At 43.3% G+C, this 26,618-nt stretch overlaps 1 protein-coding gene across 3 annotated transcripts in view; it reads left to right on the top strand.

Annotated features, from left to right (window-relative positions):
* Nucleotides 1-6,352: 6,352 nt before the first annotated feature.
* Nucleotides 6,353-26,618, top strand: part of SLC9A7 (solute carrier family 9 member A7) — a 73,170-nt gene continuing 52,904 nt past the window's right edge. Inside the window, exon 1 of one of the 3 annotated variants that reach the window (XM_042867850.1) lies at nt 6,353-6,632. In XM_042867850.1, the coding sequence (XP_042723784.1) occupies nt 6,353-6,632 (280 nt within the window). The remainder of the gene's footprint in view (nt 6,633-26,618) is intronic. The other 2 variants (XM_042867853.1, XM_042867851.1) reach the window with 2 other exon arrangements.

Below are 26,618 nucleotides of genomic sequence, written 5' to 3'. Positions count from 1 at the left end.
CCAAGCTGTGGGGAAGTGGCCGTCCACATGGCCTTTCAAAAAACATCTCCAGATTTCCTACACCATTTGTCAAACACTGTAAAATGAGATCAGTAACAGTCAATCCATTTTCCAGTTTTCACAGTAATCAAAATCTACAACAAAATTGTTCTTACCTCTTGGAGGTAAGGGCCACTCTCTTAAAATTTTGCCAGTCTGGGAAACTCTGGATATAAGCATTGCTACTAAAACCGATATTGCATTCATAATTTCACCACTAATAATCTCATCTCATTTCTTCATACATTAATAATCTCATCAATGAATATAAATATCTGATGGGACAGTATAAAGAAGACAGAGCCAGGGTGCCCAGTGCCAGGACAGGAGGCCATGGGCACAAACTGGCACACAGCAGATCCTTCTGGACACCAGGAGCACTCCTGTGCTGTGCAGCTGACGGAGCAGTGGCACAGGCTTCCCAGAGACTGTGGGGTCTCCTCCTTGGAGAGGTCCAGCAGATGCTGGACGTGGCCCTGGGCACCCTGCTCTGAGTGGCCCTGCTGGAGCAGGGGCTGGGCCTGAGGGACCCAGAGGGCCCTGCCTGTCTCAGCCATCCTGTGATTACTGGCCACTTCAACGGCCATTCTGTCACTCCGTGAGTAATTTATTGCCTGTGTAGGGGATTGTTTGGATTACACAAATTGGCTATATTAGTATATTGTTAATAATTCAGGACTTTCAGCAGGAGGAGAGCCTAGGAAAATATGACAGGCAAGTTAGATTGAGCAAACTGTGAGGCTTCCTCCAAAATTGCAAAGCACAAAGTGCAGCATGTTGGCACCTTTTATCACTTAAGCACATTTCTGAATGGATGCTTTAGGATCAAATATTATTAGAAAAGCTTGTTTTCCTGTAGAAAAAACAAACAAACAAAAACCTAAAAGCTTTCTGCCTTTCTTCCAGAACAAGAGTAAAAATTACATTTATGTATAGCTTCCTAAGACAGACGTATCCTTCTCCTCTAACTATGCCTAACTCATATTTCATACAGTTAGGTGCCTAATTCAAATGAAATTGAGATACTTAACATAACCTTACATGCAAACATTCACTTTCTAACCTATGCAATGCCTACAGGCATACTGTATTGAATGTAATCAAGATTTAATCAAACATAATTTTGGCATTCTGATTCTCTATCAAGAAAAGAACAGCAGGCTTTTCCAGGAGAGCTTTGTCAAAAGATTTGGTATAGCTGTACAGATCTACTTGTAGAATATAGATAGTTTTTACCAAGCTTGAATGCCATAACACTGTGCTCATATCTTTCTCAGTCTTTCATCCTCTGCACTTTAGAAGTGAAGAAACCTTCCATAGGCATTGCTTCTAGTAGTGTCCAACTGACAGCACAGAGCATCCATTTGCATGTTTGCAGCTTTGATGTTCTAATAACTCTTCATAGAGGTAGACAAGATTAATTTTGCATGGGAGGAGATCCAATTATGGTTCACGTGCCTCAAACAAGGCTCACTTGCTCTTCTCCAGAGCTTTTTTTATTACTATTATTATTCTGGCACAAGGCAAGCCCTGAGAAAGAGAATATTCACTTGTTTAAATATGTATGGGGATGTGCGATGAGAACAGAGCAGTGATCACTGAGCTGCTTAAAGCAGTTATAACATTGAAAGTGATAACCATGGTGTGACCTGCAAAGAATAACGAGCTACCTTCTGCTGATGAATAAGGGGAAACCTGCTTTGTTCCTGGTAGAACAATTTGCCTGATTTCATGAATAGGTAGAAGAGAAAAGCGACTTGTTGGACATGAGGGAAACAGCAAAGCCCACTCCTGTGGATAAAATTTCTACTCATATCCCTCTCAGACATTTTTTAAGTTTATCATGACTTAGAAGTTGTGAGATGTGACCCTGTACCAAGGAACAACTCTTACACCTTGCAAATATCACAAAAGAGCTTCCTCTAGGTTTTTGTCTGCTGGAAAGACTAATGTTGATTTCTTCATTCATGTGATGAAAAAATGGCAGTTTTGACATTTTCTTTGATATACAACACCTCTGCAAAACTGGTGCTAATAGAGAAACAAGTCACAAATTTTGGTAATTCCAATAGAACGGAGATTCAAACAAATTCCTTTTTGAGCCAAAACATGACATGTTCTTCAGGATTTTACTGCAGAACACTTAGCTGTCTTTAAAAAGATGTCTGCAACAAAGCACATTTTTCTGAAACCCCAGGGTGTGGGAATGTGGGAATACTGACATGGATGGTTAGCCCACAGGGTGACCCAACTACTGCCAGAAGCTGGCAAGAGGTTCACAGTGGGTTGTCATTTTGAAAGCATGATAATGGGAGGCTTTGGCTTAAAGAGGAGAAAGGAGAAAGACAGGAATGTGATAAGGACCTGCATTAGCTGCTGCAAGGTTATCCTGCATGTGAATCAACACTGCATTCTGGATTAACGTGGTAGAAAATTTGAGTGTGCAAGGGAAGTTGCACAAAGACATTGCATATCAAGATAGGAATTTGTCTGATTTTCTGGTTTGTTATAAGTGCAAGCAGCTGGGAGTATTTCTCTATCAAAATCAGCCCGATGAAGGCATGTTAGACAAGTGGAAATCTCAAAATGCTTTCAGCAATACCATGTGCTACCTTAAACAGTTGCACAATACTGAGAAGATCTGAGTAGGGGCAGAAGTTCTTCAGTGTGATCGATGAGGGGCCAACAATGCTACCACCAGGAGCTCAGAGACAGAGGAAGGTGTGAAAATAACACTTGGCATTTGCCTAACATCACATTACACAATTGTAGGATCAAGAATAAGCGTAAAGGGCATATTATGTGGTAACAATGAATTACATCACAAAGGAAATGATAAAATTGCTGAACAGACTACATGATCACGCTTCTCACAGTCCGAACTTGTCGATGAGAGAAAACTGGTTGGAAAAAAGAATGGCATGGGCTGATCCGTATCTACAGCCATGGCATTTTGGTTACATTCTTGTGAATCAATCCTATGAGTCACTCTCAAATGCACCTATTTATTTGTATTTTATACCAACATGTTCCTCCAAGTATGGCTGAATTTAACTGAATCACTATATTGTCTCCCTTGCTATCTCTATGCACCATTTCATAGCTTTAGTTTCTTGTCATGGAGTTATGTCTAGAGTTATCTCTAGCTAATTGGGATCGAAGCTAATAGAACAAGTAAATGAGACATTGTCCAAAACCAAAGGCCTTACTCAGTGCTGAACACAAGACGGCTAAGGGAGCACGTGCTGCAGAGATGAGCAGTAAGAAGAAAAGGGACGTCTTGTGACTTGCAAACAGTTTTATCTTTCCCTCTGAATGGAAAATGGAAATGGAACACTGAAAATCTTCTGGGGTATGTAGTTCTTTTCTTCTGAGAACCAGGTACACAGAAATAAAGACAATCCTGGAAAGAAACTGGAGCGCTAACTCTTTAACTCCCAGTGCTCTACAAAATGTTGTGATGTGGAATAGTGATAACAAAAAATCATAAAACCATGACAACTCCACTGTGAACCCACCTGGCCATTGCCTTGCATCTCCATAAATATATATTTCTGCCTCAAATGAGAACTCACAGGCAGCAAGCAGAACTAAGATCTTTGACCGGGACCAGATACAAATAGAATAAGAGAGAAGAAAGCAGGAATAAAACAAAAGGGCCACTTGGCTAGATGAGCAGTCTGACTTCTGCAGCGCATGTGGCAGCCTTTAAGCTGAGGTAAGTAACGTCCTAGTGCCATCTGTAGGGCACGTGAAGAAGATTCAGCGCAGAACAGTGTGGGAAGGCAGGCAGAGACCTGCCAAGAAGTCTAGAACACCGCTGCACCAAAGAGTTACCGTGGGAATGAAGCGCACCTAGTGGTGACGTCGCTGCTGTTCCCAATGAACTAAAAGCACCACACCAATCTGCTGCAGACTCTGCCACGCAACTCTCTTAGTAAGCCCTGGTTCACAGAGGGGTGCAGAGAAACCTGGCCTAATTCTTTTTGCTATTCAACACCATTGCTCCCCAAATGATCCCGTTTAAGTCAGTTAAACTATTCAAGCACCACAGTACCAATCAATGAAAGTAAAGACAGCAAACTTGAGCCAGTAGGAATCAAATATACTGTGCTGGAAAGTGTGCATCAAATTCCCTAGCAACGATCTGCTAGAGAAAGCGCAGAGTTGAGGAGACTTTAATTACATCACTATTAAACATTGATCTCCTTAGTGGACAACCATGTTCCTGTCACCAATTTTTTGACACTCAGTCACATCCACGTTGTTCAGGGTAGGAATGAATTATGCTCCATTTTATGCATACCAGTGGTGAACATAATTGTTTATGCAATAAAAAGAATTTTGGGAGAGTACCCAGTGATGTACTGCTTTCAGTGGAGATGTCCCTAGGATGAGGTCACACAATAGTTTGAAAATGACTTCTCAGATCATCCAGTCCAACCAGCAGCCCACTCCCACCATGCCCACTGACCACATCCCTCAGTGTCACATTCACACAGTTTTTTAACACCTCCAGGGACAGTGACTGCACCACCTCCCTGGGCAGTCTGTGCCACTGCCTCACTACACTTTTTGAGAAGAAATTGTTCCTAATTCCAACCTGAGCCTTCCCTGGCACAACTTGAAGCCATTCCTTCTCATCGTAGGTGATGCCTGGGCAGAAGTGACAAGAACAGTGCAGCAGTCCAAACACTTGTAAGTGTGGCAAAGTTGTGCTCATGGTAGCACCGACATGCCAAACTATGGACGAATGTTATATTCCATAATGAACACTGCTGAAAAAAAGAAAAGAGTAAAACTGAGTTACTGCATTTAAGTATTGAAAGAATTGCCTTGGTATTACTGCTGCTGCCTGGTGGGCAAGAGGCATAGTACATACAACCCACATTGATGTTGAAGGGTACAACAAACTACTGATGGAAGACTTTGCAATATGCAACTGAAGATGCTGACAGCAGGTCAGCAGAGAGGTAGATGGAGTTATGACATCAATGTAAATTTTTTTCTTAAGCCCCACTTTGCACTGAGGGACAGGCATTACTCAGCAGCAAATGATAAAGAACAAAGTAGAAGAGAATCTGTTATGGCCATTCAGGTTTTTATTTTACAACTTCATTGGTATTGCATGTGCTTAGCACTGTACTACACACAGTAGGCTGCTGCGAGGCTGTAGGCTGTCACACCCTGAAGACTTAAGAGGTGTAATGCTCCCATTGTAGCAGCAATGTTAATTTTAAACGTGCTATTTAACATATGGCAGCCTGGAGGCAGTAATCTTCAATAGTTCGTGTAGGTTTAAGAGCTGGGTCTTCAGGGCAAATTAATGCTTTTCATCTTTAAGAGGCTTACAAAAGGGATCACCACCGACATAAACTTTCACCGTTGTGCAGTCAAGCCTTTACAGATAATTGTATGCAACTGTATCGGGTTTTGAAGGCGGAAGCGTTTGTATAAATAACACATTTAAAATAAAAATGGGGATTTGCATAGCTGTCAACTTGAAAGGGTTCTAAACGAAAGCGTGTGCAATAGATGATGCGAGTTCCTCAAGCAAGAGGAGACAGTTCAGGGGGAGACTCCAGTGAGTACCCACAGAAAGGGCCGTGCAGCAGCATGTAGGCAGAGGACAGCCCTTAACTAAAAGAAAGTTGAAGGAGAAAGTTCCAATATTAGCTTGGTTGTGAAAACCGACTTTTCTTCCCCTGCCCCAAAGCGTGGTCGGTTTCAGAACCCGAGGCACACGCGCGCTTATCCAGCAGGGATTCCACACGAAGACCACCGAGGAGCGCTTGATTTCTTCCCACCGTCCCACTCCTGCCTCCTTCGGGCAGGAAATCCCAAGCGAGCAGCCTGCATTTTAGTCATTTTTCCTCCCCCTGAAACCAAACCCACCGAACCACCACGCGGGGACACGCTGCAGTGCTTCAGGAGCACCGGAGCGTTCCGCCTTCTTTCGGCAGAACTTTCGGAAGCGGAAAAGGCGCCGCACGGGGACGGCCACCCATCGCCTCGCAGGTGCCGCAGAAGACAGCTCCGGCCTAGCTCAGCCGGCTCCGCCCGGCGGCGCCGAGCCCCAGCCCCAGCCGGGGGCGGTGCGTTGCCCGCCCCACCCGCCCCTCAGCCGCCTCGAACCGTGGAGCCCACGCGCGGCACCCCACGGGCGACCGCAACCAGGAGGCGGCGCTGCCCGGCCTGGCGCCTTTAAGGGACCGTGGGGGCGGTGGGCGGGTTCCCGTTCGCCGGGGCCGCCCCCGCTGCTCTCCGCCGCCGGCCGGGCAGAGGGCAGCGCCCGCGGGCGGGAGTCGCGGCCATGGCGCTGCCGCTGCTCCTTCTGCTAGGAGCCGGCGGGCTGCGGGCGGCCGAGCGGAGCGGCGGCGGCGGCGGCAGCAGCAGCAGCAGCAGCAGCAGCAGCAGCAGCAGCGCCATGGAGGAACTCGCCACCGAGCAGGAGGCGGAGGAGAGCCACAGGCAGGACAGCGTGAGCCTCCTCACCTTCATTCTGCTGCTTACGCTCACCATCCTCACCATCTGGCTCTTTAAGCACCGCCGCGTCCGCTTTCTCCACGAGACGGGGCTCGCCATGATCTACGGTGAGCGGCGGGCCTGGCTCCGCGGCCGGGCCCCGGGAGAGCGCCCTGCCCGCGGGGAGACCGCGGCGGCGGGGGCTGCGGGGGGCACTGCGGGGCTGGGAGAGCCCGGTGCCGCCGCCCCGGTGGGTGTCCGGTGCTACGGAGACGAGGGGGAGACGCAGCCTTCGATTCCTGAGGGGCGGGGGGCCGGCGCCGCGTGCGGAGCCGTGACCTGTCATCATCCTCCGCTTTCGCGGCTGGAAGGCCGTAGCGTCCTGCACCGCTCCGCTTTGCGGAGCCGCCTCGCTCGCTGGTCCTATTGGTGGCAGTTGGAAGCCCTGGGCTGTGCGGGTCGTCGCCGGCTGCCGGTCGGTTGCTGCGAAATCGGAGAGCCTCGAAGGCGCACTCCTGTCATCCTGACCCCCGTCGGCGCTGAGGTGCCTGCATTCCGCCGAGCCCGCAGGGAAGTGTCTGAGCAGGAGGACACAGGCGCTCCGCTGATCTCTGGAGCTGGCGCTCCACACCAGCCGGGCACTGCTCTGTCCTGTCAATGACACTGAGATGCTGCTGGAGCGTGGCATTGTGTTGCCAATTTATGCAATTGTATTTGGTGCTTAGTTTGGTGCGCAGAGTGCAGCGGCACCGATGAGGAGCAGCCATCCATTTAAAAAATGATTTGTCTGCCCGCGATTGGTTATTGCCTCGGTGCCAGAGGCCCTTCTTCTCGTTCATTAGCTAAATCTGTTCCTGCCAAACGGTGCGAAACACCTCCCTGGTGTTGGTTGGGGTGAGCGTGCTCGGGGTAACCACAGCTGAGAGATCCCACACTCGTGGGAGGGGGAAAGGAGCTGTTTCCTCCTTGATAGGTACTGCTGGTTTTCCTCCCTGATGGGTACTGCTGTGATCTCTGTGATTGCTTGCAAAGCAGTGGAATTTTCCTCTGCTGATGCTTCTATTTAAGCCATCCCAATTTGCTCTTAGTCACTGATACCTTTGCTGCATTGCTGTGTGTTTCATGTATGCTTGTTGCTGGAAAGTGACAAATTAGAGATTGGAGATATGAGTAAATAATGCACCGGCATAATAATCCTTAGCAGCTGAATGGGAGATGGTAGATTAACTGTGCAAATGCTGATTGGTGCACAGTGAAGCTGTGTTGAAGGTGTTATTTAGGTATCACCTTGGTATTGTCACCTTCAGGAGCTGCTGTAAGGCCATGTCAGAGATCCGGGTGTTGTGCTTCGTGGTAGAAATCCTGTGTACCTGGAGAGTTGATGTCTGTAGTGTCCAGATGCCTGGGATGCCCTGTTATTTGTGTGCATTTGGGTGGGCTGTGAGGAAAGAACTGTTCAAGTCAAAAATCCCTGCCTCTCATTAAACCCAAATTAGTTTGCTATAACTTCCACTTTCTGATCCATGAAATTGATGCTGGATTCCCAGTTTGATGTATGAATGCTGAAATTCTGTTCTCAAGAAGGCACTGTGCTGTAGCTCTTTCTGCACCATAAGCAGCACTGCCAGAACGATTGGCTCAAACTACTGCACATTGTTGATGTGCCCTCATTTAAATCATTTTGTTTTCATGGGTCATCCCTTGATGCACACACCTTCTCAGTGAACCCCTCTGGTATACCAGAGAGCATGCTGTTTTCCCTAACAGCAGTTTTTGCAATGTATAAATGTCTTTGATGTACAGGAGATGCAGGCTGGCATTTAAGGGCTGGTTAATTTTTATCATGGAAACAATGACCTGGAAGAATTGTCTTGCTGGATTTTTGGTCTAGCTCTGTTCCCTTATAGCAACATGCTATTAGAGATCCTTCTCTGAGCTCAGTGGGAGCTGGGTGGCGCGGTGCTGGATTGAGGTGGTGAGAGGAGCAGCTGCCTCCAGCCAGACCTCTCACCAACGTTTCTGACTTATCTCTTCTGGGAACCCTGCTATGAGCACATCCTGTTCCACTTTGATATTTCTTTGATTTGGTCATGCATCTGTTAAAGAAAGTATGCATTTTACTCAGCTAAGAGGAACTGTGGCCCCGATACTGCTGGTGCTGCTAAAGTTCACATTTCTTCCAGACTTGGAGCTTTGTGTTGTTCATAGAGCAAGAGACATCTGCTGTAACTGATACCACCACCAGTGTGGTGGTCCATGACCCAGTCCTTGATGCAACCAATGCTGCTGCTGTGGCCAGGCTTGCTGTGTTATGTAGATTTGTAAGGCAAGTTGCTTTTTTTCTTGAGGCCATTAAAATCATAACAGTCTTTCGTGTTTCTTGTTTTGTGTTTTGTCACTTCCTCTTCAGTAGAGACAGATACTGTTGTCTGCTTGTGTTATGCTGACATGCTAAATGTCTTCCTCTGGAGATGTGTGTTGAGATGGAAAACAACCTGAAGTTTACATGAATTTTTAATGACTTACAGGGCTGTCTTTTGATGTGATGTACAACTTAACATCCTATTTTTGATCAGGCAATGTGGAAGTCCCACAGGTTGGCTGCGTGTGCCGTACCTCACAGCTGTGTAAATGGAAGGGGAAAGGATCTTGCCAAAACTGCAGGTTCAGGTTCAACGTAGATTTTGATTACACACCATGTCATTGCACTGTGCTTATGCACAGGTTATTCCAGAAGATGCATTTGGCTTATAAAGTGCTAAATACAATTGAATTCTGGTCTTCAAGCTTTAACAGGAATGTTGTTCTTCTGTGGCTGCCTGACCAACAGTAGTACCAATGCGAGTCATTACGAAGCAGTTAAGGACTTCAGGCTTTGTTGACACATGTATGCCAACTTGTGACAGCAGCTGTGATGATCACTTTGTACTGCTCCGAGTCCCAAAGGTAAGGCATGCTGCCCTGTGCCCTCCCTGAGCTGTGTGAGGCTGTTGTGTTGGGGGCTTGCCTTGCTCTATGAGGAATGTTAGGGAAATGTGAGGTGTGGGCTGTATGCCCTGAGAGCACTGGAAAGAGCTCGGTGAGGGCAAATGATGGTGGCTGCTGGAGTTCTGCTCTCAGGGCAACAGCTCTCCAGGTGTGCGGATGTCCTGGCTGTATCGCAGCCATCAGGCAACTACCTTGTCCCTTTTTGTAAGTGACAACTTAGGCAACTGGCAGCCCACACATAGCACAGGTGTTGATCCTGCTGGACTGTAGAGCTGCTCTTGAGCTGTGTGCAGGCTGCACCTTCCAGTGCTGTGGGCTGGCTGCTTGCCCTGGTTCTTACCTCTGCTCCTTATATTGTGTGCCTCTGCCTTCTCAGCCCTGCTACTTTCAAAGGTTACATGCCGCCCAAACAATTCCATCAGTGCCGGGCTTTGTAGCATGCAGGCAAGTTGAGGTAGGAAGATCACCTGTTAGACCTCTAATGAAAACTGTACATCTGAAAATGAAAGCAAATGGGACTTCTGTTTGAGGAAAAACAATATGTGAAGGGTCACGAAATGTCAGCTGCCTTTTGTAAATGAGAAATGAGAGGTGTTCAGGAAAAAAAAAGAAAAAGAAAAAGAAAAACAAAACTAGATTTATTCTGAAATACTCAGTATTGGACTAGATTCTCTTATCCGAAGAGCAAATACAGAAAGGCCTGTTCTTATCGCAACACACTGCGGCACTTGCTATACCAGTTCTAAGCTGCAGACATGCTGGAGGAGACATCTTGCACCTCAGTGACCATCAAAAAATAATGGCAATGTTGGCATTTAATAAGCCACTTTTATGTAGGCATTCTAATATTAGATTTAGGAGCATAACTCCAAGCACTCCATTTCAAGAACATTGTCCTTTCTTTGGCAACCTGCATGTTCTTTTAAATTAATTGATACAAACATTCCAAGTGAGCCTTGCTCCATTTGTTGTCTGCTCAGGATGTCTGAGTTGTACTGCAGATCTTGTTTCTGAGCTTGCTTTGTGGTCTGTGATCAAGTGGAATTTCACATTTTATCTTTGAGAGATCGCAGGAACACTGCATCTGTGTTATGAACCTACCGCTGTTTCAGCTCTGCTTTTCAGGTGGGGTAATTGAGTAGCCTGAATGCTTCCGAAATCTCTTTGTGATACAGTTCAGTTATAGTCCTCAGGACAATGCTTTTTTGAAAGTGTTTTTAGTAGCAGTCAATCTAAATCAGTTAATATTCATTGGTTAATGTCAGCTTTCCAATGTTCAATCAAATCAGCGCTGGTCTACCTTTCTGATCACTGGTAAGAGACAAGAAGAGAAATGATGACCTTGTATTTCCTCTGTATAATCAATCCTTACTAATCCTTGCTAGTAGGGTAACTGGTTTTTAAAGCTAGTACTGCCCTACAACACCAGTCTGTTGTTGCAGAAGAGAAACAAATCCTGCAGAGCTCATACATGTGATTGCCTTGTGTGTCATGTGTGTCTGCACAGTGCATGGCTCTGCTGATAATGGTGTGTTGAGCTGGGGACAGGTAACCTGATGTCTGGTGCATAGGTTTGTTGTCAGACAGCCATATTCTTCTATAGTACATTACAGTTACTGTTACTGAGACTTTCCTCAGTCCATTTCGTAAGATTTTTTTTTTTTTTTGTAATGCTTTCCAGTTTTTCTTTGCCACTTTGCAATAGAAATCGAACTGTAAACAGATCCTCCAAGGAATCTCCTTAAAAGATTACAGAGGAACTCAGACTTTGCAAATGCAGGACTCCTCCAGTAAACCTCAGTGCGTGTTTTAGATGAGAAGACTGAAAAGGGGAAAATGAGTGAATGTATAAAAGTCAAGTCCTACAGGCTGCCCAGAAATGTTTCTTGGATGCTGATGGTATCCTCCTCTCAGGGCTGCTTTACTTAAGAATTGAAGTCCATGCTTCTGGGAGAAGATGAATGTGACTGAACAAGTCTGGGTTTTCAGCTGTCTCATTTAGCTATGGTGAGCTGGGACTTTCCTGTGTTGGTAACAATAGAAGGGTAAGAGGAAGCATTTTCTTGGCCATAATGTGAGTGGTGTGTAAGCTCGTCGCTGGATTGGCCAATGTAATGTTAACATAAACCTGAGGCAAAGAACAAGCAATCTGGACATTGTTCTTTCTGATATTTAATTTAAAAAATGAATGTGCTGGACTGAAATGATTTTTAGCAGTGGCCTCTATTGTAGTGTCTTTTATATCGCTTCCTCACTTTGTGCTAAAGAAAGACCAAAGCATCATAACACCAAAGTCACCTTCACATGCAGCAATTAGATGCACAGCGGGGTGCTTTCAGAAGTGCCTCTGGTTCATCTGACAGCCAGTCTGGGGCAGTGCCTAGGTGCTGCAGCAAAACTCTTTTCTACATGACTGTGTGACTTGGGCTCACTGTCATAGGTAGAAACTACAGGGTTCTGCTGGGTGTGCTCCCAGCCCCTGCTCATGGCAAAGCTGCTCCCTTTCCAAACCTACTCTGTAGAGCCAAGATATCTTAGAGTTGGGTGAAGCCTTTCAGTTGCTCTGTTGGGGAGATATTTCCACTGCTTACTCCTGCTCTCTGAATAACAACTTTCTTATTTGTGAATGGCTGTTTACGAGGCTGGAGAGTGACAGACAAGGGGGAATGGTTTTAAACTGAGACGGGAGGTTTAGGTTGGACATTAGGAGGAGGTTTTTCACACAGAGGGTGGTGACGCACTGAACAGGTTGCCCAAGGAGGCTGTGGATGCCCCATCCCTGGAGGCATTCAAGGCCAGGCTGGATGTGGCTCTGGGCAGCCTGGTCTGGTGGTTGGCGACCCTGCACATAGCAGGGGGGTTGGAAACTCAGTGATCATTGTGGTCCTTTTTCAACCTACACTATTCTGTGATTCTATGATTTATCTTCTCTCACTCATTAGAAAACAGAAATTTGTAGCAGGAGCTGCAAGTCAGCCATCCAAAATAATAAATAGGTGAAACTCACAGTTGCAGTGTGTTAAGGGACACTTTCTACTTCCTGCAGATCATGCAGTTGCTATCTAGCTTTACAGCTTGCTGTGTACCATGGGTGTTCTTTCCTTGCTGACTGCTGCAAGTCCTGCACTGAACTGTTTATGTGTGCTGAGGAGAAAACCTGAGTATTTCTCTCAAGGCTGTTACGTCCACTTTAACAGAAATAGTGGCTTGGGTATATAAGTGTTTAAGTGTTTTAGTGAGACCTGATTTGTGATTCAGGATTAATGCTGTATCCCCATTTATGACTGAATATAGCCTTCTCCTGCTTTAAACTAAGTGGTGTCTGTTGAAAGGAGTGTGATACAAGCAATTATTTTTTAGAAGGGTATTTATCTTGAACAGTTTTTACCAGTGCTGTAAAAATGCACAGTTGTTCTCAGCAGATCAGATCTCTTCTGTCTCTGCTGAAGATGGGTAATTTAGTTCAAATGTACTGCTTTTTCCCCCCTATTAAAAAGCACTTCAGCCTGCAATTAACTGAGTGTGAACGAATAAAAGAGAAATGATATAAAATTGCTTTTTCGTTCATGCCCTGATATCAGACAATTCACTTCACTTAGAAATGCCAGAAGGCCCCTAAAAGCTGTGAGGAAGGAGCTGGGTTTTATCGGAGTAGAGATGGTCAAAGACTCCCCCTCAATTAGAGTAGAGCAGAGAAAGCTGAACTGTGCTCTTAGCTGAGGGAGGCATGTGCTGTCTGTGCTTTCTTCCTGGCTGTAGCATTTCATGTTTAGTTTCAAAAGAGGAATTCAAAGCTTAAGCTCTGAATTCCTCTTGATACCTCTGCAGGTGTGAGGAAAGCATGGAAAAGGTTGCACCTTGACCCTGGTGTATCTCCCAGCTACTGGCTTAGCTACTGGCTTTGCCAGGGCCAGAAGGTCCTGTCAGTGTCTGCAGGTGTCTACAGATGTCTGCATGCCTTTCTTCTGCTTAAATAAAGAACATCCATTTTAGGGAAAAAAACATATTCTCAGTAGTAGCTTTCCTTTTTCTTCTTTTTTTTTTTTTTTTTTTTTTTTCTTTTTTACTTGTTCTCCTGCTCTCTCATCATGAAAGTGGGGGGGCTATTCTTAGCCAAAAATAGGTGTGAAAACAAAAGAACACAGTATAATGTATTCCAAAATACAGTTAACTTGTCTGTGTAAGATGACAATACGTGACATTGCAGCTCTTTCCATTGGCAGCTTGCTGAAATGAGGTGTCCTTCATGGCCGAATGTCCTGTGTGAGATTTGACTCAAGTGCCAGGTGTCCTGCAGGGATGTGGCTAGATTTTGGTTTCGATTCTTTGAATCCACTAGGATAAGTACTATCTCCTTCCATGCTAATTTGGAGCGATAAATTATTTCCTGCTCCCCTCTTCCCCGGGCGGGGCCCCCACCCTCCCGCACTTCTTAGCATGTCATCAAGTCCTTGACCAGTGAAAGGGGAACTTGTATTCAAAGTGTCACATGCATCTTGGCTGCTTCACTGCTGCGTGATCTGTCCTATCTGTTGCCCCCTCCATGTTATGTCATTTGCTTACTGGCTGTTCTATTTCTTCTGGGGGTAGTTCCCTTACACTTATCTGTGAGATAACATGACTGTATTCCTTAATTTGTCCTCTCAGTGACCAAAATAATGTGTTGAGCCTCAGCATTTGCCTTCTTCTGTGACTGGAGAACTTGCTTGAACTTTGGTGAGCCTACATGTCTTCTGCTGTAGAGCTGAATACTTCCAGAATTAGTATACAGTAGTCTTCAGAAGTTGGGCTTAATGGATTTTGAGCTGCTAAATGTGGAGAGCCCCTTGGCTGGTCCACGGGGATGTGCTACATGGGATGGAAGGAGCATTTGCAGGAGCTGTGAAATGATGTGAGGAGTTGGTATCACTGACTGCATTGGAGTTCTGCAGTTCTGGGAAATAGAAAAATAAGGCAGGAGGAGGAAAACTGGAACAAATGCTTCTGTGTTGTGGAAGTGGTTTCCTGTTTTTCCTCCAGCATTGCCTGATATTCATGTATTCAGAGCAGAGAGCAGTAAGAATGTGAGGCCTTCCAAGCACTTCTGTCAAGGGACAGAATGTAGGGAGTATATTCCCATTGGGCACCATTTAATGGGAGTAGATTTTTGGAAGGAAGAAAATGCTTTGGACACATGATGGTGGAAGTCAATTATTCTGAACCCTGCAGTAGACTTTCAAATGAGTAACTGAATATCAGTGCAATTTTAGCCTGAGCATTACTGTTTTTCATCTCTTGGCAAACAGATTGTGAAGTTGATTTTTGTCTCTAGAAACCTTTAACCTTTATACCTCTTAAACCACATTTGCATGTTTGTTCTCTGTCCCAGACACATTCTTCAAACTTTGGGAGCTGGAATGGAAAGATTCTGTTTTTGTACCAGCTTTAATTTTTCTCTGAAGTTCTGGCTTATTAAGCTGTCGGGGAGTTTGCTGCTTCCAAATCTGTCTGTTGGACAAGGACTCTCTTCAGAACACATAGAAGTTTCTTGGGCTTTCAAAAACACATGGGTGACCAGCCTCCTGATCATCTTTCATAGGGCTTTATGGATGTAAAATTGATCTTTCTTCAGCAGAACGTGACTGAAGTAAGCTAGTGAGTGGTTTCCTATGGAAGATCTGCTTGTTGAACTGCAGTAACTAAATAGAATTACTGCAAACTCAATTTTTATATTTGCCTTCATGAAACAATACTGACAACACACATCTTGGTGATACCCCCTTTCCTTCCCTATATATTATCTTCAGAGAACTATAAAAAAAAAAGTTTATTTCTCTTGCTGGCAAATACTTGAGCATATTTATTTTAACATTTCCAATTTCAGACCCTAATGGTTTTGAAATCTCTTCCAAAATGTAAAACATACAACAGTTATTCCTTCTTCTCCCTACTTCAGACGAATAATTAAGGTTCTCATTGTGTCAGATGCTTTCCATTGCAAACACCTGTGTTTTGTCAACCTTAATCAGGGTTAGAGGACACTTTGCATTAGATATTATAGGGTACATATGGCAGAGGCACTGTGCCAAAGACTGTAAAGTCAAGGCAGGAGGTGCAAATACAGTGTATTTTGTTTAGTAACACTTTCCTGATGAAGCTAAAGCTCTGGTTCGGGTCGGTAATCTTCTAGCTACTGCTTAAACTTACAGCTGTATTCTTTTTATTAAACAAACAGTAACAACCACAGAGGAAATTAACCATCTAAAATGTTTGGTTTGTTGCTATCACTGGCCCCAGTCATGGTTTCTCTGCTACCAGACAAGCTGTTTTTCAGCATTAGGTTCTAACTGCCACAGCTCTGAGAAAAGCTGGGGAGTCTTGGAAGCCTGAAGGATGATGTCTGGGTGGATTTTGGCAGTCCGCTGTACCCCTTCTATTTTCACACAAGAGGTGCTGATGTCTGTACAGATAAATTTTGCCCTCCGATGTCTCTTCTAGGTTCGACTGTCTGTTTCTGGTCTGGAAGAAGTACTGTGCTTCAGCATTTTATTTACTTCTGTGGAAATCACCTTCAACTCTTGTCTGTTCTGTTTTCATTTTTATTTTTTTCTCTTTTACCCAAGATGTAGCCAGTGGTATATCTTAATGTTGACTATTTTCACTCCTATTTGCATACCAAGCCTAATTTTTCTACCAAAACTAAAAACCTTTGCCATTTTTCCTGCCTCTTATGACTGTGCAATTGGCTCAAGAACAAAATGGTTGAAATCACCTTCTCAGGCACTGCCCAGGGAGGTGATGGAGTCCCTGGAGGTGTTCAAGGAACATCTGGATATTGTGTTGAGGGACATGGTTTAGTGAGAACTATTGGTGATAGGTAGATGGTTGGACTGGATGATCTTGTAGGTCTTTTCCAACCTTGATGTTTCTGTGATTCTGTGATTTTTCTACCCCTCTGCTGCCACCATCTTGTCTGCCTGTCTTGTCTTATTTCTTGAATGCTGCTGATGTGATCTGTACTTGTCTTCTCCTGCAAACTATTTAAGCTTTGTATGTTCTTCCTTGGCAGCTATATATATGCATTTATTACTATGTAACAACAACAGCTCAAGCTTTCATTGCAACACTTTTTTTTTTTTTCAATGTTATGGAGGTGGTGGAGGACTGTGTTCAGACTTATCTTTTGCTGCAGTGTTAATCATAAGTAACTCTTTTTCCTAGATCCTCTTTTATTTTATTCCTCTGTTCTCAGCTGCCCTCGTAGTTCTGTGGGTATTGTTACAGATTTTTCATTTGTGTTGTAAGAATCAATGCTTTTGTGATTTACCATTATGTTTGTCTCTTGGAATCTTCTAGTGTAACTTGCTAATAGGCTATTTCAAAAGCAAGACCAGATTTTTAGTCCTTCAACTCATGGAAGGCTTCAAGTTTGGCTTGTAGGCAAGGTATAAACTCTTCAGCTGTAAGAAGAAAACTTATACAGAATCACAGAATGGCCTGGGTTGGAAGGGACCTCAAGGATCATGAAGCTCCAACCCCCCCCACCACCAGCAGGGCCAAAAACCACTTAATGCTCTTTACCAAGGTTATGCTATTGAATTCTTTTGAAGTGGCGAGTGAGGAAATCCACTCAGTTTGTAATGCTGGATTACTAGGAATTGGTAAAAGTAGGGTTTTAGTGGATCTGTTCTACTGAGATCTTCAGAATCCTAATAGCAGAAAAAAGGCGGTACTTAAAAACAAGAACTGGCTGCTTTTGCGGCGGTGGCAGAGTGCCAGGATCCAAGTCCTGCAGTGACTGCATTGTGTTTTCCTGATGCTGAGATCCTTGAACTGGTCACATTCCTGACCTACGTGTGCTCCCACGTACTACATGCATGCCGCAGAGCTGAATGACTCTCTTTCCAGATTAGCCCGTTCTTGGGTAACACTGTGTGTCTGAACACAGAACCTGTTTTCTGATGCTTTGCTGAATCAGTAACAGTATTTTCTTTGTATTTGATTTAGTGTGATAAACACACTTTTAAATGTGCAGACAGTATATAAAGGTAATTAGACATTTAGATATATGTATTTTTTTCCCCTAAAGCATTGACTAAAGAATCATACATTGCCATTGATCACAAATCTATTTCAAGTTGATGCATTTTAGGTAATCATTATTTATACTCCCAAAATTCATAATTCTTACTATAGGCATTTTACCTGTTGCGTGGTATTTGTTTAAGACACTTGAAAGAGCATCTGGTTGACAAGTCTGAATTTCTTAGGAATCCCTGAGTGGGCAGAGAGAGGTGATGACCCCAGGAGATGTGCTTGGGGACTGCTGTGAAGGGTTGGGAAGACATTACTGATTCATGGTAACAGCTGTCCACCGTAGGTCTGTTCCTTATTGCTGGCCTTCAAAGTTGAGGAAATTAAATGGGAAAAAACCTCTAGTTTCTTAAATGCTGAAAATTCATTTTTGTACTGTAACTTAAACTGTTGTAGTTCTGTGGATTTAGGGATGTTGTATTTGTGTTCTGCTGGATTAGTGGCTGCATTGACAAGAAAAATCTATGATTTGTGGTTTGACGTGCCTGGTGATGTAGCCGTTTCATGTTGCACTTCAGTGAGCAGGTGATTAGCTGGTACCAAGAGGTTGCCCACTCTGCCCAGAAGAATTTGCTGAACAAAGAGCAACAATGAGAAATGGCTGACTGAGCTTTATCTGCAAGGGAAGACTTAGCCAAGGAGAAGGCAGTAGATTCAGTCAGATTTACTGACATGGGCTGATGCTAAGAAGACAAGTATTCTGGGAGGGAGGGTATCTTTATTTTTCTATTGGGGATGCAAAAACAGTGGCTGAAAAAGTAGACGTTGTCTTAAAAGGAAAATAATATATCAGTGGTTTAAGCTTTTCATTGTTATGTTCCTGTGCTATTTGGCAGGCTTTTCTACATAGTCTTGGGTCACGTTCCAATAACCTCAAGTCTTTGTGGCTATAAATAGAAAATCCTGGGGGGGGGGGGAAAAAGGCCACCACTTTTCCTCAGGAGCTTAAATGGGGAAGAGGCTTCTGGCTGAGGCTGGTTTTATGCCGTGGAGCTTTATGATCTTCTCAGGAGGAGTGTTGAGGCAGTGGCCAGATTGCCCAGAGAGGTGGTGAAGTCACTGTCCTTGGAGGTGGGGATGTGGCACTGAGGGACATGGTCAGCGGGCATGGTAGGGATGGGCTGATGGTTGGACTAGATGATCTGAGAGGTCATTTCCAGCCTTAACTATTATATGTCATAATTCCTTAGAGCATAGTAGCAGTTGCACCACCTCCCAGCTAACACGACTATATTGCTCAGCCCATAAAAATATTTTTGTTCATCTGTTTACACCACTCCTTTTTTTTTTTTTCTTCTTCATACATCTACCCTGTGTGGCACACCTGGCAAACCTGAAGGGATGGCATGATAGCAGGGAACAAGGGAATGGCTAGGCTTCTGCTGCTCATCAGCCTCAACTGAGGATCTGTATCAGTACATTACTCATCTTATAAGATTTTCTTGGTCCTTTATTTCTTTTTAATTCAGTGCAAGATTTTAGTTATTATTGTGATGGGAGAAACGTAGTTCACCCTGTTAGCTTTTAGCCAAATTTCACTATAGCTCTTCCCTGGAAAAAAAAAACCAGTTGTTATGCTGGGTTCTGATTGTGTAGGTTTTATACACACAATATCTGCTAGTTGGTTTTGTTTGTTTGTTTTTTAATTTTTTATTACTACATTTGTGGTGTAAAACTGGGCTGATTTGTGATCTGATGAATGCTTTTACAACGATCTTACAGTTCCATCTATCAGCATTTGGTATGAGTAACTGGGCACACCTTTTCCATTTTGCTGCTACAACAATCCTGTAGAATGCAACAATGGCAATACTGTAGCTTTCCTCAAAGTTCTGCTATTGCTTCTGAAATAGTTTCTTCTATATAAATACGACATCTTATATAGTCTCATTTATATCTTATCTATCTATCTATCTATAGATATCTTTAAGATATCTATATATCTTAAATAGTTTCTTCTATATAAGTAGGACATCAGGACATTGTGACATAAATAAGATATCGGTAGTCCAAATAGTCCAGTTGCTTTGGTGTGATAAATACTGTGTGATCTGTGTGATCTGAAAACTGATCCTTCACACTTGTGATCTTATATATATATAAAAGACATAAGGAAGGAAGTTCCTGTAGGAAGCTGCTCCCTAATTTGATCTTCCATTTATTGTCACTTAACTAGTTCATATTTCATAACAAGTTTTTATGCTTAAACTGATACAGCCTCATTAAAAGCTTTGAAAATAAGAACTCCAGTGAATGTATATCCACTGGTTTATTGTGTAATCTATATTTAGGATTTGGGAGATGGTATTCTATTCACATTGTGTTACAGCAAAAGTACTATAGCAGCTGGTTTGCCTGCTGCTGAGGGAAGGCTCGCTGATGTGGAAATTCTGTTGAATTCTTTGGCATGAATAGGCATCACAGCAGTAACTTAAGAGCTACTTTAATTGTTATGGTTTCAGAACATATCAGTGTCAGGACCTGACATGAACTTACTGTGTGTAGAAGCAACAGAATGTTCCACAGTGCCCTGTAAGAGCACTTTGGCATACCAGTAATCTGGTTCTATTTTTGTCATTCCCTCTTTCTGTGAGTTATTGACCCCCAGGTAGAAATGAGTGAGGAAAGATCATCATATTGTGTAATTGGGAGCAAGGATGCAAGACAACTTTATTTATACAGAAGCACTTTGCAGCTTTTTAAGTACAGCTTCTGTGTGTTCTAGTGCTTTGTAAACCCTTTTTTACTGAATTTCTTCTACCTGTTTTTTTTCAGAGCATGTACCTTTGTGCAGATCAGCAAATCTTCAATAGATGCTTTGAAAAGCCTGGATTTTCTTTGGACGGGTTTATATTGTAGCCCCATTGCTGTGCCTTACAATCTAAAGAAAGCCTGCATTCATAAGGCTTACTGCATCTGTGAAGGATGAGGAACAAGTGGAATGATGAACTCCGGTGGCCATGAATGGTTGGATTGTCCCAGACACTTGTTCAGTTGGCAGTATATTGTGATGTATTTGGGCTGGCAAAAACATTAGCTTTGGGGAACATACTGGTTTTATTAAAAGCATAAAAGAGTACTCAGAGGGAATATATTCTAAGACAGCATTTGATATACTAGTGTATCCTTCACTCAAGTGTGATTTGTTTATTTCTTACTTGTAACTTGAAGCTTGTAACTTCAGACTTAATTCTACTTTCCGCTGTTAGCTGTGCTTGTCTTATCAGACAAGTCTTACCAAAAAGCTACTTGCAGTTTTGAGTGGGATGCTGCATTTTTGTCATACCAGGAACAGCAGAGAAGGAAAACCTTGTCATCTTGATTAGCACTTGAATTGATTCTGGAGCCTGAAACATTCTCCATGTTCTCAGGTAGAATTAGTACTGCGACCTAGAGTTCCATGCTTTAGGCATTCACTTTGCAGATTCTGTCGTGGGGGGTGCCAGTAAATGGTGTTCTGATGAAGCATTTCAGTGGTCCTATCCCCAGTGATATTATTGTCCTCTAGGTACTGTGGTGATGAGGAGTAACTGGTCACAGGGAAGCTGCTATACTGTTATGTAGCATGCAGTGATTTCGCAGTTGCTCCCATACCAGATCAACTAAATAGAATTGCATGTTAACAGATTGCTTTTTGTATAGCAATCTACTTTACTACTTTCAAGTTAGAAGTCTCGTACAGTGTCGCTTAAAGAGAAGAATTAGAATGAGGTTTTTTGCAAAGCATTATGAAAAGTATTGTTAACTATTGTGCCAGGCACTGATTGCAGGTGGGAGTAAATCTGCATTCCTGACTAGGGCTTTCAATGCCTTCGTTGCAAGGTGATTTAGGAAATGCACAGACAAAATGTAACACTCGTGTTAATATCAATTATTTATTGCACACAAAGTTAATATAATGATCTGAAGAATATTTTGGTTTTGGTTTTTTGAATTTTCTTTACGGAATCAGACACTTCAGATGTTTTGGTTGAGTTTACAGGCAAACCTGGAGCCTTTGGATGTTCACACCTACTGAAGTGGAACACATTAGTGAGGCTTTTTGAAGACTTCTGTGCTTAGACCTAAACATACAGCCTTTTGCTAATGGTGTTTTGCTAATGACAGTTTGTTACTAACTACAAGTCTTGTAAAAAGAGTTTTTTGAACAGCAATCTAAGATCTTGTAAATAGTAACTAATTAAGATACTTGTGGGGAGGAAGTTAGGGAAAAGATTTTATTTCCTCGATGAAAAGACAGTGCTATATGATACATCCAAGTGTGCATTTTTAATATTGCTATAATTCATATTTTCAGTGATATCACCTTGCACAGCGATGTACTTTTCTGCAGATCTCTGTGAATGCATGCGTGTTCCCTGATTTGGCAGGAGTTCATGCGACTGCCTTTCCTGATACCAGACCATCTATTATTATTGCTGATAAAAGCCGCTAACTGAAAATTTGTGTTTCTGTAGACATCAGTTGCTAAGCTGTTATCTGTTGGGCCTGATTTACATTGCTGTATTCACATCAGATAACTTTTCTTTTGTGTTTCTTTTTGATAATTTCGGTAGGTCGTAGAATCGTAGAATATCCTGAGATAGAAGGGACCCACAAGACTCATCGACTCCAACTTGTGTTGGACAAGTGTTTGACAAATCACAGCAAAGGAACTTGCCTATATTGTACATAAATGCAAACTAGCTTCCACACTACTTCTGGAACTGAAAATCAGACTATGATGTCCAGTATTCTTATACCCTGGTCATGTGGACTCCTGGGATTTTTTTCATCAGGCCTTTTGGGAACAGCAAAAGCAATGACTGTCAGATTCCAAAAATGTACTGGACCAGCCTGCGCTCTGCATGTGTCAATTCTAAGGAATTGACGTAATATCTGCCTATTAGCATGCCTCACTCCTAGCCTATGTGTCAGCTGCTAACTGTGCTAGTCAAATTGCATTTTTCCTTGAGTCTGTTGACTTGAGAGGTCTATCTTGTTGATGTGGTAGTCCCTTCTTAGCTTCAGGAAAAGAGCTTGTGAGTGTTATGTAGAGGTCCCATGTCACACATCCCTACTGAAGTTTTCCTCGTTCCTTTTCCTGTTCTTTAGAGATCTTATTCCCAGTCACTGGGGAGTCGCTGAACTTTATTAAATCTTGTGATGTGTTTGCAGAGCAGTGCGTCTCCATTTTGCAGGTAAGAAACTGGGGTTAAGAACAAGATGAAAAAGATTTGCTGAGCATTTTTCAGTTGTCGTCTTATAATGCCTGTGATGGGGATTTTGTTCTCAGTGTGATCCCAAATATGCTTTTAGCATCATTTCAGCTTGGAAAGCCTGGTCTTTTTGCAAACCACAGCTGTAAATACTTGTTCAAGAATGCAAAGCCATGGCCTTTGTGAAATGTCCCATCTTGATGAATAACCTGAAAGATGAGTATGTGAGAGCTCTTAGAAACTCCTAATGGCTTTTAAAAGGCAAATCATTAAATAAGAAGTCTTTTTAGTACATCAGAGATTCCAATGTCTGTAGAATATGAACTTATGTTTGTAGTACTTTTTTGCAGAGCTTTTTTTCAAATGTGAATTGTACAAAGGGAATCCACTGTTAGCTTATGGAGTATAACTCTGTGGCATGTTAAAACTCAGCATGTACTTCTGGGGGTAGGAAGTAACCTGTTGGGCTGAAAATGCTCCATTGCTGGTAGGTTGGAAAGCCCCAAGAGCGCAGATAAGGCAGAAATTACCTTCTGATTTAGGGTTTGGAGTAGGGATGGGAGGAACAGTCAAGCCAAGGGTTTGACTGTTTTCTTTCGCTAGCTGGTAGCTGGTAAGCTTGAGCTCTTGGGAAGAGATGAGAGGACTCTTATCAACTGGCTCTGGGCAAGATCCATTCATTTTACATGGATGAGGGGATTGAGTGCACCCTCAGTAAGTTTGCAGATGACACCAAGTTGGGAGGAAATGTCACTCTGGCAGGAGCCCTATGGAGGGATCTGGACAGGCTGAGGTCAGTGATATGAAATTCAACAAGACCAAGTGATGGGTCCTGCACTGTGGCCACAATAACCCCAGGCAACACTTCTGGCTTGAGGCAGAGTGGCTGGAAGACAGTGTGGAAGGACCTTGGAGGTGCTGGTTGGTCATGGCTAAACATGATCAAGCAGTGTGCCCAGGTGGCCAAGAAGGCCAGTGATATCCTGGCTTGTATCAGAAATAGTGCTGCCAGCAGGAGCAGCAAAGTGATCGCTACTCTGTACTCAGCCGTAGTGAGGCCACATCTCAAATGCTGTGTTCAGCCTTGGGCTCCTCACTACAAAAATGACATTGGAGGCCCTGCAGCCTGTTCAGAGAAGGCCAATGAAGCTGTGAGGGGTCTGGAGCACAGGTCTTATGGGGAGCAGCTTAGGGAATTGGGATTGTTCAGTCTGGAGAAGAGGAGGCTCGGGAAAACCTTATCATGCTCTACAACTCCTTGGAAGGAGGCTGTGGTGAGGTGGGGAGTCAGCCTCTTCTCCCTCATAACTAGCAGTAGGACTACAGGGAATGGCCTCAAGTTGTGACACGAGAGATTCAGATTGGATGTTAAGAACAATTCCTTCTTAGAAAGAGTGGTCAGGTGCTGCCCAGGGAGGTGGTTGAGTTAGCATCCTTGGAGGTGTTCAAGAACTGTTCAGATGTTGTACTAAGGGACGTTCTAGTGGGGAAGTATTGGTGATGGATGGTTAGACTGGATGCTCGTGAAGGTCTGTTCCAATCTTGGTGATTTTATGATTTGTCCCTGTGGCCTCCCTGGATGGTTGTACCAAATCCAGGTTTGGTGAAGGTGCACGGTTACGCCCATTACAACACAAAATAAAAGCTTACAGAGAGTGGCCATAGATAAACTACCTCCAGTGAAGCATATCTGCAGTCTCGTTGAAAGCATGACTAATCAATGTATACACACAGTCATTAATATACAAGTTCATATGGTGACCAATCTTGGTGTAAGTACTTCTTTAAAGTAAATTGTCAAGGGGTGTTTTTCCACCATTATTGTTCAGATAATCTTGTGTCCCCTAAACAAATAATCTAATTCCAGCATGTGATTTGTAAAGTCAAGAAGCTTTTGTAAAGAATTCCAAGTGCTCCGAGGGCAGCTCTCTTTATGAGCAATAATGACAGAATAGTAAGGTGGTGTAACCAGTCATCTACGTAAACCAATTTTTGGGTTTTTTTTTCTGTTACTTAGAACTATCTGATATCAGAGTCCACATTGCTATTAAATGAGGAACTGTTATCGTGGTTTGAGAAGGCAGCTATAGGCTAGACAAAGTGCATTAAATGGTATTACATGTTGTTGTGACTGGCAGTTGTTCTATTCTGTCAAGCATATTTAATCTAAGAAAATAGTATATATGGAGAAATGAAAGTGATGTGAAGACAGAAATAGATAATTTGGAATTTTCTTTAAACTTGAATGGCAATTTTAAAAGAAAAGTAATGTGGCTGGTTGATTAAAATAGAGTCACGTATGCAAAAATGGTCAAGGACAGACTCGTGTGGTGAGCAGCAGTGCTTAGTTTCCTGGACTGATTATCCTCCATACTACCTTATGTGTGGGTGCGAGTGAGTCCCTTGTCCTTTACTTTTGCAGAGGGTGTGAGTTTAGGTTTCTGATGACAAACATGTAAGTTGCCAGGTTTTTTATACATACAGTGTGCAGTTAATGCTTTTAAGATCACACTGGCTTCAGCAATTTTAAAACCAAGCTTGTCATAAGTAGTTAACCCTTTGTGAGTGTATTGGTGAAAATTGTGTAACAAGAAGAAAGGTAGCGAAGTTTGGTGCATATTCTAATGACAATAGAAGGCCAAAAGATAGCATAAATGGCTATATACAGATAAAATGGTTAGGATAAATGCAGACTTCTGCAATGCACTGTAGTTCTGCACATTTAAGTGAGATTAGCCTTGGGAAGAATATTTTATTTTATTTTATTTTATTTTATTTTATTTTATTTTAATTTTATTTTTTCCTGTTGTAATGCCTAGGGGTCTTGCAGCAGGTGCTTGTAATGTTGGTAGATGCCCTGGATGTCAGTGGCTCAGATTTTTCAACACACAGCAGAGATTGGCTGCTATTCAGCTGAAATAAATCTGACCTTACTAAATCTCAGCTGGCACTTTGTGGGTTAGAAGGGGATGTTACCTGATATGTTCCCAACCATCTTTTCCTCACTGGTGAGATGTGCCAGGGTTTGAGTTGAGATAGGATGCAGAGACAAAGCAAATACTGTTTGGGTCTCCGGTGTGTAGTGAGGAGGTTGAGGAGGCGGTGAGTGGGATCTGTAAGGGTGAGCTTGGTTAGAGGAAGACTGCTATAGCTGAAAGTGGAAAAGCCAATCACAAATAAGAAATAGTCTTTGATCCTCTGTTCAGCTATTCATAAGTACTTAGTTTTTTTTTTTTCTTTGGATTTCTAGCATGTGAAGTGGGATGTCAGAGTAGCTGAATCAACAAGTTAAATAGCTGTCAAATGGGATTGAGAGTTGAGCTTTGTGGGAAGGCCATGGCCAGACTGTGCTTGTACACAGGGCAGTCACCCAGAAAGATGGCACCGAGAGAACACACAACTCCCAGCTCTGCTCTTGGAGACCTCTGTGTGGAGAAAGCTGTTCCACGAGATGGAATAGATCTTGTGTTGAGACTGCAGGTGGATAGGGGATGTTATAATGAGACGTCTGTGATGTGGGACCGAGGGACATGGTTAGTGGGCATGGTGGTGATGGTTTGGTTGTTGAACTAGATGATCTTTAAGGTCAGAAGAGATCTTTATGATTCTATGTCCAGGGAAAGCCATGGGGTTGTTGCTTCCCACATATTCTGCTTGCTGTGTGTGTTTCCCAGGAAGCCACAAGCATCAGTCTTACGAGCATCCATCAGCCTTCTACTCGTGGCTCCACAGCTAGGGGCTTGCCTCAGCGGGTGGGATTTCCTTGAAAATTCAGTCTGCTTGCCAATTTCCTGTTCTGTGGATAGGAGGTTATTTTGTTAATAGATGAATGTGGCTTGGAGCAAAAAGGCTTTG

The sequence above is a fragment of the Lagopus leucura genome, unplaced genomic scaffold (assembly GCF_019238085.1).
Source record: "Lagopus leucura isolate 7727_CA_CO unplaced genomic scaffold, USGS_WTPT01 Super-Scaffold_100001, whole genome shotgun sequence".
In the NCBI taxonomy this organism is placed as follows: Eukaryota; Metazoa; Chordata; class Aves; order Galliformes; family Phasianidae; genus Lagopus; species Lagopus leucura.
Note: the sequence above shows the minus strand (reverse complement) of the source record. Positions and strands in the feature narration are given on the sequence as shown.